At 47.7% G+C, this 17,968-nt stretch overlaps 1 protein-coding gene across 1 annotated transcript; it reads left to right on the forward strand.

Annotated features, from left to right (window-relative positions):
- The first annotated feature begins 683 nt into the window (after window positions 1-683).
- SPATA31F1 (SPATA31 subfamily F member 1) lies at window positions 684-7,455 on the forward strand. Its single transcript, XM_003407613.3, has 4 exons — window positions 684-1,298; window positions 2,072-2,117; window positions 2,678-2,738; window positions 3,720-7,455. The coding sequence occupies exons 1-4, from the start codon at window positions 1,152-1,154 to the stop codon at window positions 7,453-7,455; spliced, it is 3,990 nt and encodes a 1,329-aa protein (XP_003407661.1). The 5' UTR covers window positions 684-1,151.
- The last annotated feature ends 10,513 nt before the right edge of the window (window positions 7,456-17,968 follow it).

Consider the following 17,968-nt stretch of genomic DNA (forward strand, 5'->3'; position numbering starts at 1 on the left):
GCTCAAATGGCTTTGTACCCTTGACACTGCCCAGCTTGGAGCTGGGCACATACTGAGTGCTCACCACACCTGCCGGTGGAGGTTGGAGAAAGAACCAAATAGCCTCTTCACTCTCACCAGGGCAAGACCTTTTCATGGAGTGTAGGAGTGCTGAGTACTGGGGCTGAATTGGAAAATACCTGCTCTGCTAAAGGTTTATAAACTGGATTATAGTTAAAGAAAAAAAATCCTTCAGTCAAGCAGCATACATCCAGAGTAGATGAACAGATCCAACCATGAACAACCAGTTTGTGACCTTTAGTCGAATGTGGCCACTAACCCATCTCTGCAGGTAGACATCTCCCTGAGCAGCAAAAACTGTAACCTCTGTAAAGGTAGCTCTGGAAAACCAGGCCTTGGACAGGCCTCCAGAGGTGAGGCTCATTCCTCTGCCTCCATAGAAGGAATGTTTACAGTCTTTTCCAACCCACACAGACTGGAGGCCTCCCTTCCTTGCTTTAATGTCATTTAAAGATAACTGCCACCTTGGTCTTTTCCTATCACATCAGCCATCGTCCCCTTCCTGCACCTCTGATTACCAGTCACCCATTGCTTGTAGCATCAAAGCTCTCCATTTTGAAGGCTTAAACAGATTCTGCCTGCCCTAAACCTCTTGTATACTTTTCAGGTAAGTTTTCAGTACGGGTGAAGGAATTGGTAGAGGTTCCTCTGTCCTAGCTACTCTGTCTTATAAGGTGCCTTGTGTACTTAAACACTCAGTTGCTGGGGATGAGAGACTAAACTGTTATCACAACAGAGAGAGCTGAGTCATCAGGTTGGTGTAGGGTATGGAGAACGGAGAGAGAATGGGGTTGTAGACACTGCCTGTAACTGTGGCACCTTTAGTTGCAGCCTCTGAAACCCTCGCAGATAACCAGATGTTTTCATCTACAGGCAAAATCACCACATGAGCTTCCCTAAGACTAATGAAGGCCTTTGACACTGTATCTACCTCATGAAACAGGGAGGCTTTGTGATGCAGTCAATGTTCTGGTTCTGTCACCTGTGAGGCAGAGATGACAAAGCTTAACACTGGAAGTCATTAGGTACCAGTATCCTGGATGCCTAGATAGAGGAATGACTGGTCTCCTCATGCTAATGAGGCTTAGACCATGTTGAGCCCTACATTTGTTCTGTGGGATATTGGGTATCCCTTATGTACCTATGGCTCCATCTTCTTCATCATTATCCTAATTATTTGGCAAGTGAAAAGGAGTCACCATGGATTACGGTTGGAACCTAAGAAGAGCAGCTGCTGGGTAGGGAAACACCCTGACCACTACTGAACTGTTATTTCTCAGACAAAAAGATTTTAAACCCTTAGCTTCTTTCCTTATCACCTATGCCCCCAATTTTTTTAATACCAAAACTTCAGTTACTCTTGTATAATCATTTACTTCTCAGACCCAGGTGCTTGCCAGGTCCTCCCTGCAGCATACTCTAGTTGAAAGCAAGAACATTTCTACCTGGCTTAGGGTTGAGACCTAGAAAATATAAAGTCTACCTCACTGGATCTCAGAAGACTTCCCCATTAGGGTGATTTTTCTGGTTGGTGGTTCTTTAAGGCCTTTGTATACTGAAGCCTTTGGCTCCTGGAACCACTCACCCTTTCATCTGTTCCACTCTTTGTCCTGTGTTATCCTGGGCACCCCACAGAACTTCTCCTGGGTATGGGGTGGAAGGTATGGAGTATGGAAGAGCCTTGAAGTGAGTCAGAAATAAACAGAGCAGGGAAATCTTGGAGTGAAAAGGTAGACTAGGATTTGGAAATGGATCATGGTGATGGGTAAACAGGGTAAATGTAATTCATGTCACTGAAGTGTACACTTAAAGATGGTTAAAATGGCAAATGTTTTGTTATATTTCACCACAAATTTTGAAAAAAAGGTGGCCTAGGGAAAGGAAAAGTAGAAGAACGTATAAAATATAGAAAGATATATAGAAAGGGCCTGAGAAATGTTTATTAGTTTTATCTCATTTTAATATTAAAAGAAAATGATGTCCCAGCTTTAAATTCTTTTTTGTCTTTAAGCGACACCGAAGAGTCAGACAAAGGGCTAGAGATGCAGCATCAAGAGGTAAAGTCCCAATCTCTCCTCCGACTCCCTGTCATTGTGGGAGAGGTTCCCATCAATCCTGGCCCTCTCTAACCCTTGGCCCTGGAAGTGAGGCATCCTAATCACTGAGTGTCCAGTTCCATAAACTGACACCTTCTCACAGAAACTTCCTTGGATGGGATATCAGAGCCTGGGGATGTTCCAAAGTTCTCTACCTTACTCCCCTGGGAATGAGAAACAAGGATAGGGAAAAAGTCCTTAACTGTGTTATTTACTAGTTTTTTGACCCTATAAAAGCCCTTAATCTCTCTGTCTTATTAACCAGAAAATGGGCCTAACACTGATGCTTCTGCCTCACTCACATGATGGTTGTAAAGATCCAAAGAATTTAGCTATGGGATAAAAAAAAAAAAAATTGATAGCACATGGTAAATGTTTAAGTTGTACACAGACATGCCTTAGAGCATGACTTGGGATTTTCAATTTCCTCTCCTTCAAAGTCAAAAGCCTTATTACTCGCTTCCTGTAGGATGCCCCTGCCCCTCTCCTGTCAAATCTAACACTGGCTCCTGATTTCTCAGCTAGGAGAGCTTCCCGGAAAGAAGCTGAGAAGCCATGGGAACTGCTGTCCATCATAAAAAGGTGATTTGCTCTTGATTGTCTCCAAAGTCCCAACCTGGCCTATGATAACCTCCCAACTTGACGTAGGGCAGGGATGAAGAGAGGAATAATGGCTGGTTCACAGGCTGAGAGGGTTGCCAGGGCCAAGGGAGTTAGACATCCCAGAAGTCTCCCAATTCCGCTTTTGGTACTAGAGCCACCATAGTCCTAGAATTCAGGGTTTGACTAGTGTGTAATTCATAAGCAATTTTACATAGGGTTGAACTCAGCAATGAAACAAGCTATCCAGTTAAGACAATGGATTTTGCATAAGTCATTGTCATATTCTCTTTGCAGTCCTTTCAGGGCAGACTCCTCTAAGTCTAGCCGGACCTTAAAAACATTACCTCCTCTGGCCTATCTTCAGTGAAGCCAGTTCCTGGGGCAGCCCTCAGACAGGAGCCTATCATAATATCCTGTTAAGATCTCCAGAGAACAGAATTGGTTTGCAAAAGATACTGTGTACAGCACCAGGGACACCCCACAGACCCCAGAATGCAGAATTCCCACAAGAATCTTGTTTTCCACAGTATGGAAACACTGAATAACAAGCTTTGCTTTCTTAGCCTCAAATGAGACTGACTCCAGGTTCTGCCTGGAGATGTTCCTGATGTTGCCCATTCTACTAACCACCTGACACCTCATTTGCCTGGTTCCATTCTCCTAGTTCAGCTTCACAACACAGTTCTGCAGAGAACTGACACCACCTCTCAGTCCTCTTGGAGGGCCCAGCCCACCCATGGATTGTTTGACACTTTGCCCAGCAAGACCCAAGACCCTCAGCTCAGCCAGGCCTAACCTGCTGAATGGCACTTTCTTAGGGAGAAAAGCAAGTGGTAGACTCCCAGAGGAAGGCCCAGGGTTTACAGGCCTAGTGGAGGGCAGGGCCAATCCCCTGGCCACACTTTTCTAAGGGGGCAGATGATACTGTATCAGTAACAGTTGCCATGTCTCCCTTCCCAGCCAGGGCTGGCTTCCTCAGGAGGGAAGTGTGCGGCAGCTCCTGTGTGCAGACCCCTGCTGTCACATCTGCAATGACATGGATCTGGAGATTCAGCAACTGCTGGCAAGTGAGAACACCCTGACAGCCCCCACTGCCCCAATTTTAGTGGGGGCAACACAGGGCTCCTCTTGCCTAGAGATTTTGTCCATGTCTAGTGTCTCTTTTAAGCAGACTCTGGAGCTCCATTCCCAGCATTCCAGAGAGCTCTCACTGGCGTCTGTAACCTCCACACTGTCACAATTAACAGATCAAAAATCCTTAACTCAGATGGCTGCCCCATCAACCGGTGTGATCAACATCCAAGATTACTGGGCTGAACACCTGGACCTACAGCAGGAATTGGAACTGCCAGATGTGCCTAGGGACCCAGGGACTATGTCTTCTTCTGGGATTGAGGAGCTTAGGTTTCCTGTGAACCAGCAAGAGATGATGAATACCAGCTATGAATTTGTCCATGGGAACCAAGACCAACAGCCCTTAAAATCCCATGTTCCTTTGCTGTCCCTGAACACAGAGCTTACCAATTTGACACACCCTATGGCTTTGCATATGGTCAATGTCCTCCCTGCCCACCTGCCATTCCTCAGTCCTGAAGTCCTCAGGCTTCTTGAGGCCCATGTAAAAAAATGGATGCATTTCCAGAGGTGGGGACTCCCCAGACGGGTGGAAGAGTCCCTGAGGCAGCTTATGCCAGACCCACCATTGTTTTACCAGCCTGAAAATAGCCAATCAGTTCCTTTCATCATGAATGATACTTCAAATGCTTGTGCTGAAACAATTGGGACCATTTCTCACAAGACCTGGGGTTCATGTATGGTCGGTCAGCCCACCCAGGCTTTCTGGGTTTCTGAATGGTCTATTATGCACCCAGAACAAAGCCGCCACTGCGAGAAAGTCCCAAACCCTCTGGCTCTGGCCTTGCCTTCTCCAGCCCTTAAATTCCTAAATGGTCTCTATCCACAACCAGAGGAACAGGCTGAAGATTCAGGGGATCATCTGAAGCAGAAGCACAGCCAGCTTTTCTGTGGCCTTCCTTGTCTACACAGTGAGTCCCTAGTTGCTACCTGCATGGGCTATCAAGACCGCTCCATGAATAGGAGCATGTCCCAGCCCTCCCTGAATGTTCCTTTTCTCTTCAACGAGCCCTCCCTCCTCCCTCTGCTACCTAATAATCCAACCCAGTCAGCTCCACCTTCTTCCCCACCTACCCCAAATTGGGTCTGTCCATCTGACCATCAACGAATTCAGATCAATGTCCCATTTCTGACTCTGGCCGAGTGTGAAGCCTTGGAGTGGAACCTGCTGCAGAGGCAGCTCCAGCTTAGGTGGGACTTGCCAGCTGTTTTCCAGAGATCTCAGCATGCTCAGAGACCCATGCAGTATGAGCCCTGTGACACAGCCCAGTCTCCTAAGACCTTGGAAACTTCCTGGTCTGGAAAGCCCATCTCAGTCTTCACAAGGGAACTACTCTTCTTCCCAGACCATGCCCGGAGGCTGCTGGAGTTCCACCTCCAGAAGCAGTTGATTTACCATCGCTGGGGCCTGCCCCAGAAGATCAAGCAGTCCATCCAGTTGCTCCTGAGCCCTGCTGACCAGCAGCCCCTGCCCTGGAGCAGCACAGCCTTGGACAATGTGAATGTTCCCCAGCCTGCAGCCCTAGAGGCCAATGGGGTTAGTGACCTGTTCTCACCCACCTTGGCCCCAGTGTCATTCCCCATGCCACACTTGCTCGCCCAGGCCAAAGAAATACTGCAGAGCCACATCAACTCCAAATGTTGGCAGATTCGCCAGGGCACTGTCCCTGCCCGTGTATGTATCTCCTGTGACTGCGGAATTCCTGGTGGCCTCGCAGTGGTTCCATTCCCCTGCATTTCAGAAAGCAAGCAGGCAGCAACTGATCCTCACCTACATCAGATAGCTGTGCCCTCACAGACCTCACCAGGTGCTGTCATTGAACACACTAAGCTGTCCCGATGCCTGTCTGAGGGAGCCATTCAGAAACTGGAGACAACTTTACGGCACAAGTATTTAGCCTTCCTGTCAGGGCTGCCTGCTCTCTATTATTTGGCTCTCTCTAAGGCCACGGGCCCGGCAATCACTAGCCAATCTGCAATCACAGAGATAATGCCTGAGCCTGTTGAAATCACACCAGAGCCTTTGACTGAGATGATCTCATACAAAGAGCAGTGCATAAGTCCCAGGCCAGGCCTTCAAGAGGACAACGAGACTTGTGCAGACAGTGCACAAGAGTTCATGACGGAAGTGCAGGAGGAAGAAACAAAGGAGATGATGCATCTAGAAAGCCAGACAGATGCTGATATTCCAAAGGCTCTCAAAACACCCACCTTGACCAAACTAAATTTCCATCTGAGAAGAAAGGTCCTAGAGATACAATTGGGAATTCCCATAAAGGTAAGGGAGTCCAGGAACCAATCTGTAGTAGTCCCAGAGAACATATCCACACAGGAGGCACTCGGGAGTCTAAACAACCAAGGGAAAACATCACTCCAGGAACTCCCCATCCCACCAGACAGTCCGCATGCCCCAGATCCAGAATTAGTCTGCCTTAAAGAACAGCTGGCTGCTGAGCTAAAAACAGTGCAGCAGAGCCAGAAGCAAGCTAGTTCCAGAGCAGGGCCCCATGGTTCTGCCCACTGGGTCTCCAAGATCTCACAACTCAGCAGGGACATGACAGATGCCCAGGTGCTTTGTGTTCAGGTAGAAGCCAGAGTGAACAGCCCCAGCCTGGAAGAAGCCTGGTGCCCTGAGTTCCAAGGCCCTGGCAAGACCAAGGACTCAGCCCAAGTACCCGCAATGGCAGTGAAGAAAGAGCACCCAGGGAAACCGAACCCAGCAGGGGACCATGGGGAAGGGGATGCAGGATTTGGGCTCCCCTCAACCAGAGAAAACAGACATTCTGCTGAAGACCAGAGGCCAGCAGGGACACCTCTGAACAGGACACCCCGTGGTCCCTGGAGAAGGAGCCATAGCTTTGATCTTGCTGCCTCCTGTCAGCAGAATCCCAAGCACTGTCCTCAGCTTAAGCTTCTAGAGTTACCTCCAGGGGCTTCTGAGGGGAAAGACTCTGAGAAGAATGATCTGCAAGGCAGTCAAACCAAGCTGAATCTCATAACAGAACCAGCAAGAATTCCTGGGACTGCCCAGCCTGTGGTGCTCCAGGCTTCACAGTGCCAGCCCTTGTTTGGTCCACTTATTCAGGGTAAGCCTTTGCAGGGCCAAACTGTGCAGGATCAGATTCTGCAGCATCGAGTGACAATAGCCCATACTCACAAGAACCCCAGCCTTCCAGAATCTGGCTTAAAAAATAAGATGAAACACTTCCTGCACTCTATTAATCCCAACACAAAAGGCAAAGTGGGTGAAGAATCCATGCTCTCTCCAGCGGAGAAAGTTATCAAAACCAGGAAAAAAAGCGCTGAGAAGAGCCTGGCCCCAGCCAAAGGCCCTATGGGGAAAGCTAAGACAGAGAAGAGAACAGGGGACCCCAAAGCCCAATCTCCCCCCACTGAGAAGCAGGTTGGGCTGACCTTTTTTGATGGCCCCCAGGCCCCAGTCAATCAGCTCCAGCACCGTTCTCGTCAGTTCCACTCTGCCTCTTTCCTGGGCCACCCCCGCCACTGTCCTCGGCACTGTCCTCGAGTGGCTTGTGCCACCCATCCTGGGAACCCACCCTAGGTCCCCATCCTCACCTTAAAGGGAAACATGGTCTCTTCAAGGAGAAGACCCAGTGCATTCAAAGAGAGTTTGTCAGCTCTCAAACCTATGCAACCTTGAAGAGCACTAGTATTGTCATTTTCATTAAGGTGTAGGTAGGACAGAATGCCACTTCCAAATATATCTCTAAGTGAAGCACTGTCTGCTTGCTTCTTGTATCTATTGTGGTGTGTTACAGGAATGCATGAGAGAGATTTAAAGCTTCTACCTATCTAGGGAAAAACCTTAAACCTACATTTCATATGGGCCAGCATTCCAAACAACTTCTCTCAGCCCCACACTGGACTGTTGATAAAGGGACTTGAGCATAGAAGGCAAGGCCCTTGTCTAAGGTGCATTAAGGGTAAAGGTCAGGCTGGAATTCAATCATGGCTTCCCATGATGACCTTGGACCAGAGAGGAGCAATGTGGACATGATGCCAGCACTAAACAGAAGGAGTGGTTAAGAAATCAATGTAGTGTTGGCCCACATATGCCCACAATCTGAAGAGAAGGTTTTTAGGGGAGTGCCACAGTGCTCCATCCTTGAAGAGGTGCTTTTGTGATTTGCAAAAGCAGTTTATATGACAGATGTCAAAACCAAAATATACAATCTCCCCTCTCTGCTCCAGGTTGGTACTAATAAGATCTTTCAAACAATCTGGGAGCCTGCTGTGGCCCTATTGCCTATTTCCCACCTCCACTCCCTCTCAGCTGCATGAAAGGAATGCCTCCTAGAATGAATGAATCAGAGTAGAAGGTGGAGAGGTGTTTGTCCTCCACCCTTAAGGAAATGAGGCAGGTTGGGAGAGAAGGTAGATGGAGGTATGAATACCTGGGACAGCATGTGATATTATGACCAGGGCATAAGGAAGAAAAGTTGGTTTTCTTTGCACTTAAAAAAAAAGCTCAGATCCAGGAAGCCAACCCAAGGCCTGAATGCTCTTGAGGAAGGGAGGTGAGTAAACTCTGAGCTTCCGTCTGCTTGCAGATAGTGTAGCGTGAGCAGTGACCTGAGCACTGAAGTTTCTGGGAAAGAACCACAGAAAACACAGGGATTTTCTAGACATATCCCAGCCTGTCAAGTTACTGCCAGCAGCTTGGCCCTGGACCTGCTGCTGTGTCTCATTTCTACACCACCTATACCTGGGTTCCTTCTCCATCACCCTCCTTTTCTTCTGCCTTGTATTTCCTGAATATACTTCCATGATAAGCAATGGTGCAAAACTCAATTAGCTAAATCCCTCCCAGGATCTGCCCTTCCGAAATTCAGAGGATGACTCCTGTCCTTTACCCCACCAAGGTCTGTACCATATCACCCTCCTAGTGCCACCCCCCCAAAATAAGTTTGTTTCCCATTATCCTTTCCTATCTATTCACATGTTCCACTTCATTTGAGAGAACACCAAAACCACTTACCTTGACTGCCAAAAGAAGACCATAAGGCTTTTGGAAAGTGTCCTGCCCATTAACCAGCAAGTGAGCAGGAATCTAGAATATACTGTGACATGAATCTCTAACAGCTAGCTCAGCTACTCAGAACTGAAGTGGAGCTCTGGCCCTTTTGCCTCTTTCTGGGAATGTCCAATAATTTGCTATTTCAGGGAAATATGTTTACTATTAATGGAAATATTATATGCAAGTGTCTGAAACTCTTGAAGCAAAATGGAGAAACTCAAGAGGGTAGCTGAGAGGCAAAGTGAGATCTGCAAGCAGCTGCTAGGATACAGAAAAGAAAAAGCCCCTCCAAACTATGTCCTATGACACCTTCCCTCACACAGAGACTAAACGATGTTCTGCCTACAAACTTGTTTTAGGAGGCCTCTCAGCTTACCATACTGTGACTTCTAGAGTTTTTCCTGTCTCTTGTCAGCCCAGCCTGCCGCCCCCCCCCCCCCACAGCACCATCACCAGACGGGTAATCTACCACCAAAGGTGGCCTTGGTAGTCCTGGCCACAGAGTCAGACCTCTCTTTGGTGACTGTCATGCTCCTATTCCCTGAACTCCTAAGGAGACCCAAGTGACCCTGTACTTGCTTCTCTTGTTACCTTGATTCGGCAGGCATTGGTCTCCCTGGGAGGAAGACTGAAACCCCTGAACCTCTTAAGGAGGCCATGGTAAAACAGCACAGGGCTATGTTTGCTCCACTCAGCAGAAGGTTAAGTATGGGTAAAAAATTTGGCTCATCCCCTCCCCTTTGGAATAAAACTTCTAGCTGAAGGGGCCAAAGAATGATTTCAGGACAAAATGATAATAAACAGAGGCAAAGGGCAGCAAAACCACAACTCAAGAAAAAACATTACAAATACTTGAGCAAGTGTTTTTCTAATTTTGGGGCCAAATGTCTGACCCTTGGGGAGGATGCAGGTTTTAAGGTCCAATCCAAAAGGATGGAATGTGGAAGATGATCAACAGGGTTAGAATCCTAGCTCTGCTGTTTGACAAGTTAACATTTCTAACCCTCAGTTTCTTCACCTGGGAAATGGGGATAACTGTTTATCCATATCCAAAGCCTCTATTACTACTAATGTACTGCTGATTTTCAAAGCCGTTTCTCTGACCTACTCTTCTCCCCTGAGCTCCAGATGGTACAGCCAACCCATTGCTGTCAATTCCAACTCATAGCAACCCTATAGAACAGAGCAGAACAGCCCCATGGCGTATCCAAGGCTATAAATCTTTACAGACACAGACTGCCACATGTGTCTCCCACAGAGCAGCTGGTGGGTTCAAACTGCTGACCTTTTGGTTAGAAGCCAAGTGCTTGACCACTGCACCACCAATGCTCCTATACAACCAACAGCCAGGGAGAAATTCCTTCTTGCTTCAAAGACATCACAAACTTAAAATTTTCCATATACTTGCCCTTCATTCCACCAAACTGTTTTCTAACATCAGGGAATGGTGTCACTATCCACCTACTTCCTTGCTCAGCCCATACATCAAGTCATCTAATCTTGATATTGCTCAGCTTTGCCACTGTCCTCTATTCTTACTGTCTTTGCTTTCAGTTCAGTTTCTTATCCTTTCTTGCCTGAATTATTACAATAATGTCTAGGTTCAGGGCCTAGGATAGTGGTTGGCACATGGTAATACTGTAATATTAGTTGATCCACAGTATGGGGTGTGAAAACAGACAAGTCATTACATCAGTGCATGAGTGTTATGGAATATGGGAGGCTGCCACAGGAAGAAGCACTCAGCTGATGATGAGGACCCCTGAAGGGTCACAATTAAAACAACCTTGAGCTAAGTCTTATATTCAACAATGTTCCAGGTACTATGCAAGACACAGCAGTTGACTTGGGGTAGACAGTCTCACATGCCCAGTTGCCTAATCAACATATATAGTTGGTGTCCAATACTCATCTCCAACTTTACAAAAGTGAACTCTTGACTCCCCACCCTCACCACAACCCGATCACACCAACTTTGTTCCAAATGCAATATCCCATACATCGGTTAATGGCAACTCATCCTTTAAGTTGTTCAGGCCAAAAACATTAGTGTCATCCTTTTTTCCCTAACCATCCACATTCAATATGTCAGTACCTCCTATTATCTTTACCTTCAAAATAAATCCAGAATCTGACCCTTATCACCACCTCTGCTGCAACCATTACTGCAATAACATCATAACTAATCTCTCTGCTTCTTCCTGAGTCCATACCCTCAATAGTCTATTCTTTATACAGCCTGAGTGATCCTCAGGAAAGGTCATGGAGAGAGAGAGTGGAGATAAGAGTAAGGAGAGGAAAGGAGAAGAGAGGAGAGGAGAGAAAAAATAAGAGAGAGGAGATCAATGAATTTAAAATGATGACAGTGGATAAGATCACCAAAGGAGTGAGTATAAATAAAGAAGAAGTAAAAGGTTGGGCTCTGAGATTCACTAACATTAAGAAATTGGGGGAAAAAAAGGAGGAACCAGTAAGCAGAGGAGACTTAGAGGCAGCAGCCAATAAGGCAAGAGAAAAACCAGAAGAATAGTATACTAGAAGCCAAGAAAGGAAAGTATTTCAAGGAGAAAATAATCAAATGCATGAAAAGGTACCAACCTGACAAGTAAGATGAGGACTCGGAGTTAACCATTAGATTTGGCAACATAGAGATTATCCATGATATTGAGAAGACTCACATGAGTGATGGAGGTGAAGGCGTGACTGGAGCGGTCTCAAGAGAGAATGGAAGGGGAGCAATTGGTGATCAAAAGTATAGTCAACTCCTTCTAGGAGTTATGCGCCACAGAGGCACAGAAAAATGAGGCAATAGCTGGGTGGGGAAATAGGATCCAGAGAGTGATTTTTTTAAGATGAGAGACATAGCATATGGATGTTAATGGAGAAGATCCAACTGAGAAGAATAAATTGATGATGTAGAAAAGAAAGGGTAAAAGTGCTGGAACAATGTCCTGGTATGGAGTAGAGGGAATGGGAGCAAATGCCCTAGTTGAGAGGTTGGCCTCAACTTAAAGCACAGGCAATTCACAGATGGTAGAGAGAACATAGCATTAATGAGGGTGCACTCTGTGGATCATAAGAAGTTTCCCCCACGTGTAAAAGAGTGTGGGCAAAGACCCAGGAAGGGTGAGTTAGAAACTGGGAAAGGACCATGGCTGGGATTGGGGGAAGGAATATGGAGAACCATCATGCCTGAAGGCAAGAAGTAGAGACAGATTCTGGAAGTTACCATGGCTAAGTTTCTAGTAGGTCCTCAGGAGGTGGTAGCCAGCTGAGAACCTAGGTTGGCCTGAAAAGGTGGCTGAATTACTGATCATGAGTATGAATCAGGGGCTCTTAGAAAACTGGTGTTGCATGAGAGATATCAGATAAACCTCTAGATGCATGGAGTGTAAGGAAGAACATGGGCCTAGAGATGCAGAAACAGAACAGATGTGGCATCCTAGTGTTTAGGAACCAGTGAGGTTTGGGGCTTGGAAGAGAGAATTGGGAAGCAAGAAGACAAAGACATTGTTCTGGGCACATGGGACAGATTTCTGTGTTTTGGTTGTCTAGTATCCCTTAGAAGGTACCACCTCTGCATCCTACTCTAACATCACAAAGAAGCCAAGAGCTAGAAAAAGAACAGAAAATGTGGCTTCCTTATGATGTGGTATAGAGGACTGTGGGATACCCCTGCCTCACTGGTTCCTAAGGAAATCCAGAATCACTCGCCATCCCATCAAACCAGGAGGAGGTGGTGGCTAGACTCACTTCCTCTACAGGACCCCAGTACTTAGTACATTGTGTCCATTGTGATGCAGAAGAGCCAGAATGGGAAGAAGCATGGATGTGTCCCTGTTCTGAATAGTGATTCTATGTCTAAAGGATGAGGACCCAGCCCCTAGTGGGGCCTCCATATGGGAGGTGGCACAAGCCTTAGGCCTGCCATGCCAACATTCTCCAGGTGTTTTCCTAATGCATCCCCAAAGGAGATCAAAGGAGGTCTTGTGGCAGGCACATCCTCCCTGCCTGGTGGGAGCTGGGCAGAGAGCCACAGAATAGAGGAAGCCCAGAGTGAAGGGAAGTGACTCAAAAGGGTCAAAACAGCATCAGGTGGGAAGCAAGGGTTAGCGTGCACACATCCTGACTTACGGTGGAGCAGGTCCTTCCCATGGTCCCCACAGGCTCCTACCTGCCCCAGCCCAGCATGGGCTCATGCTGCTGACCAAAGTCCTGTGCCAAAGGGCTAGGGGCAGTGAGATGAGGGAACCAATACCTTCAGGATTATGAGTTCTCAGCAAAATCAAGGGCTGAGAAGAGACAGGGTGAGAGCCTATGAGCTCATGCAGGATGTTGTTGAGGGGGTGAAGCCTTGCTCATCATATCCCATAACCCTAGCACTTCCTCCTCCCCCGCTGCCCTAAGCTCGAGAGAGTTAAAATAAGAGCAAAATAAATGCTTCATGGCAGGACACAAACTCCAAAAATGTAATACACCCCAGAATTGGTGGTAGATGCTAGGAATACATCACTGCTTGCTTGGGATCTTTGGAGTTCACCTCTGGGCCTTTGAGGTAACAGGTCATGGTGAACAGCCCTGACCTTCTACAGTCCTTCCTTTGGGCTCTCTGGATGGGTACTTTAGAATTCTATAAACATAACTTAGGAGACTGACTAACAGCAGTAAGAGAAGAATGTCTTCTCCAAACATCACTCTGCCTGTTAATCGCTGAGTCCTTGAGGATAGGGACCATGCCTACCTCATTTTGTACATGTTTACCCTGTCCCATCCAGGGAAGGCAAAAAACACACTGGGCACAGGAGTGAGAGGGTGAGACCCCACTGAGATGCTATTTCCTCCACCTTGAGAGAGGTCGCTGGGCCTCTGCTGCTTTACGGGCCATCGGGCCTGTGCTCAGGGGCCCAAAGCATTAACCAGGGCTGTCATGAAATGAAGGACAAGAAGATTCAGGTGTCCACTTTAGGATTAGAAAAGGAGGACAGACAACCTTGAGCTGGAGTAGAAAGATGAAGAAAGGGCACCATGCAGGCAGGTGAGGTGCTGGGAGACAGTACCAAATCTCTAGCACATCTGGCTGGGCTTGCAAAGAGATGTTCATTCTCATCCCCAGAGACAGTGAGGTCAGGCCCCTGAATACTTGGTCTGCATGAGAGCACAGGGGAAGAAGGGGCCCTGAGAAGGAGTCAGAGAAAGATATCCATTTCCAGAAGGAGGAATGGGTTCTGCCAACGACCTCCCTTCCCCGACTTGTCCCTCTCCTCCACCGTAACTTCTCTGGGTCCATGGCCAGGCAAGGAGTATGCTGGGGGCTTTCCAGAATGTATTACTTCCAAGGTCAAGCCTGTACAGAGGCCACAGGGGCAGGGCCTTGGGCAGACAGCCTGAACCGTGGGAATCCAGACTGCGGGAAGGGAAGCCTATCTTTGCGGTAAATACTGCTGGCAGCTGGGGTACATCAGGTGGGGGGTGGGGATAAAGAGAGACGTCAGACTAGAATCTCATGCACACAGTGAATAACACATGGACACATAGGCACCCAGTCTCAGTGAAAGACACAGATTCAAAGATGCCACACAGAAATACTACAGAGTACCAAGAGACATGACCAGAAATATACACCTACATAGACCCAGGAACACCCTGGGTCAGACATGCTCAAGCAGACACAGGCACAAGCACAACACATGCATATACAAAGGCAGACTTGCACATATAACAAGCAGACACAGCTCATTCTGTAGACCCATAAACACAAATGCAATCCAAATCCATTCTTCAAAACCCCTTTCCTCCATAAAGCTTCCTACGCCACCTCAAACCAGGCCCATCTCTCTCTCCTCTAAATTCTGGATTGTAATTTCTGTTCCACTGCTTCTCCTTTGATAGGGACAGTCTTGGCTCTGACAGGGATCACAATAGAGGGTCCCAGACAGAGCTGGAGAAAAATGTAGAACAAAATTCTAACTCAAAAAGAAAGGCCAGACTTCCTGGCCTGACAGAGACTGGAGAAACCCTGAGAGTATGGCCCCTGGATACCCTTTCAGCTCAGTAATTATAAGTCACTCCTGAGGTTCACCCTTCAGCCAAAGAGTAGACAGGCCCATAAAACAAAACAAGACTAAAGGGGCACACCAGCCCTGGGGCAAGGACTAGAAGGGGGGAGGGGACAGGAAAGCTGGTAATAGGGAATCCAAGGTTGAGAAGGGACAGTATTGAAATGTCGTGGGGTTGTTAACCAATGTCATAAAACAATATGTGTACTAACTGTTTAATGAAAAACTAGTTCTGTAAACCATCTAAAGTACAATTAAAAAAAAAAAAAAAATAGGCACAGTCTTGGATTTGCGTACAGACCCCTGGTCTCAACAACTTGGCTATGTGCTCTTTCAGAAAATATCAAGGGCTTGCAGTGAGTCTACCGCCATCTTCAACAGTCTCATCCTTCACCTACATACCCATCTCCACAAGGGCCCCTGTAGGGTCTTGGCCCCCAGCCACTTTAATACAGCAGATGGAGACACCAAGGGAAGAACAAACAAGATGGACACACCTGCCGAGGGCACTCTCAGGGAACCATGAAAATGCAGGTTCTGGTTCCCCAGGAGGCAGACCATGACACATGGTATGACTACTTGTGTAGTTCTAGCCCAAATTTTAATGTTAACCACAATCTCACTCCTGTCAATGCTAACCCCTACTCCAACCCTTTTCCCAGAGACAGCTCTAAGCCAGCAGTGCTTTTAAGTGCAACCCTTGGAACAACTGTATCTCAGAAAGGTAATGCTAGTAAGTGTTACTCAAAAATTATTTCCATAGCCAAATAAGTTTGAGTTAGAAAACTGTGATGATCCCTCTAGTCAGGAGCTGAATGCTTATATCCCCCTAGCTGACAATCACAGCTGCAAGGGCTATTTGTACCCCTTGAGTGTGGACACCCGGAAAATGGCCAAGACCCTCTCATCTAAACCAAATCAATACCACAAAATATGCTTAAGCCCCTCTCCAGACTGTTGTAGAAGCTTAAAACTAATCCCAAACATAGAATTTAACTCTTAGGCCAATTTTAATCATAATCCTAAACCCAACCCCGACCCTAACACAACCTAATCCAAGAATCCATTACAAACCCTACTTTAACATCACCATGATTCCACCACTATGCTTAACACAACCTAACTCTAATCTGTAACCATTACATTGATGCTATTCTAAGCATAATCCTAGCTCTGGACAGCTACTCACTGAGTAATTTCTACAACCACACTATGTACACACATACCACATGCATATAAATGTTTGTGTTATTTGCACCCCAGAAACTAACTAGCTCCTTCAGTCACGGTTGTACAGTCCACAGGGTAGCTTGTTTGTGGAGGGCTCAATGCTCAGCTGGAAGTCAGGAGCACAAAGGTGCCCAGGCTCTTTGATCCTCGTTGGACATACAGGCCCACAGGGGTCCTGCCCCCACCCAAGCCCTGTTCCAGGATTAGCCCAACCGGTGAGCAGAAATTCTGGCATACCCCTCCCCATTTCCTGCCTGCTGGGAGCATCTGCTGCCCTGGAACCCCCCACCAGGCAGGAACAGATGGGCCTGGGGCCTGGGGATGGAATGAGGCTACTTCCCAGTGGGAGGATTTCCAGATTCTTGCAACACCCACACCTAGGACCTCGGCCCCAGGTGCCTGTCCTAAAGAGGTAGTGGGCCTGCTGACATTGAGGCTGAGGTAGAGAATGAATTACCACACTCCCTTGCCCTCCTCCAGGGTCCCAATCTGGTAATAGGTCTTTTAGGTCCACTCTCATCAACAGGGCAAAGCTCCCCTCACCCCACACCCCCAGCCTTCAGGTACCCAGTGCAGTATTCTCTGTACCTCAGCCACCCCAAAGAGGTTGTCAAACACTGCCTAGGCTCTCAGTAGTTCACTGAGCCAAAGCCTTCACCCAGAGGAATGGAACTCTTAGGTGGACACTCACATCTCGGGTTTGTAGCCCACCAAGTCTTTGTGTCCCCTTGCACCAATGTCTACATCCAGCCTGGCCTGAGGACCAAGTGAGGGGCTTGGATCAGGGCCACAAGCTGCAGACCACCATGACATGGGGTTCAAGTGGGACTGGGAGGTGGGAAGATCCCAGCCAGCAGCTGAGGCCAGAGGAATGACTGGTGGAAGGACTTGGGATTCCAGAGAACAGTAACAACTTTTCTCATCATCTCAGCCCCTCTCCTGGGGATTGTATCTATACCTGGGCTCCACTTCCTTCTAGACTCCTTCAGTGCCTCCCTCTCACGCCCACCCCTCCCTTCCCAGGGCTCAGCCACCTGCAGCCAGGGTGGTGGTACTGCCACCTTCCTGCCCTCAGGGCAGCTGTTTCCTCCCTGGCTTTTTGTCTAGCCAGGTATCCACCTCCATCAAAGTCCCACTCTTTACTTCCATTTCCTCCCATAGCGACTCTACAGGACAGAGTAGAACTGCCCCATAGGGTTTCCAAGACTATAATCTTTACGGAAGCAAAACCACCTGCCTTTCAGTTAGCAGCTGAATGCTTTAACCACTGTGCCACCAGGGCTCCTCAGGTCCATTTTCCCAGGGCCCCTAAATTAAGTTTTGAGCCCCAGAAGCAAGCATGGAAGCCCGAATACCTCCAGATTGGATTATCTGCCTGAGGCTGGGCCACCACTGCAGGCCCAAGCTCAGAGGTAATGGCTTAAAACAGATGCTAGGAAAAGCTTCCTGAATCTAAGAAAGGTAGGCGAGGATGGCACCTGAGGAGGCTGTGGACACCACGTGACACAAATTAGAGGCCCCCCAAATTCGCATAAACAAGGGCAGGGGGCAGGCAATGTGTCTCAGGAGAGAGAATTAGCCTTTGATTTTATGAAAGGAAGCAGCACAGCACCCCCTTCCCTGCCATCTCCCCCCTTTTCCCACTAGCTGTGCCAGCCAGAAAGTCTCCCACTGAGGGGGGCCAGAGGATATCACCCCATCTTCCTCTTCTCCAGACCACCTTTGTTCACTTCCACTACTGCTTTGCCCAT

This window comes from Loxodonta africana, chromosome 9 (assembly GCF_030014295.1).
Source record: "Loxodonta africana isolate mLoxAfr1 chromosome 9, mLoxAfr1.hap2, whole genome shotgun sequence".
Taxonomy (NCBI): Eukaryota; Metazoa; Chordata; class Mammalia; order Proboscidea; family Elephantidae; genus Loxodonta; species Loxodonta africana.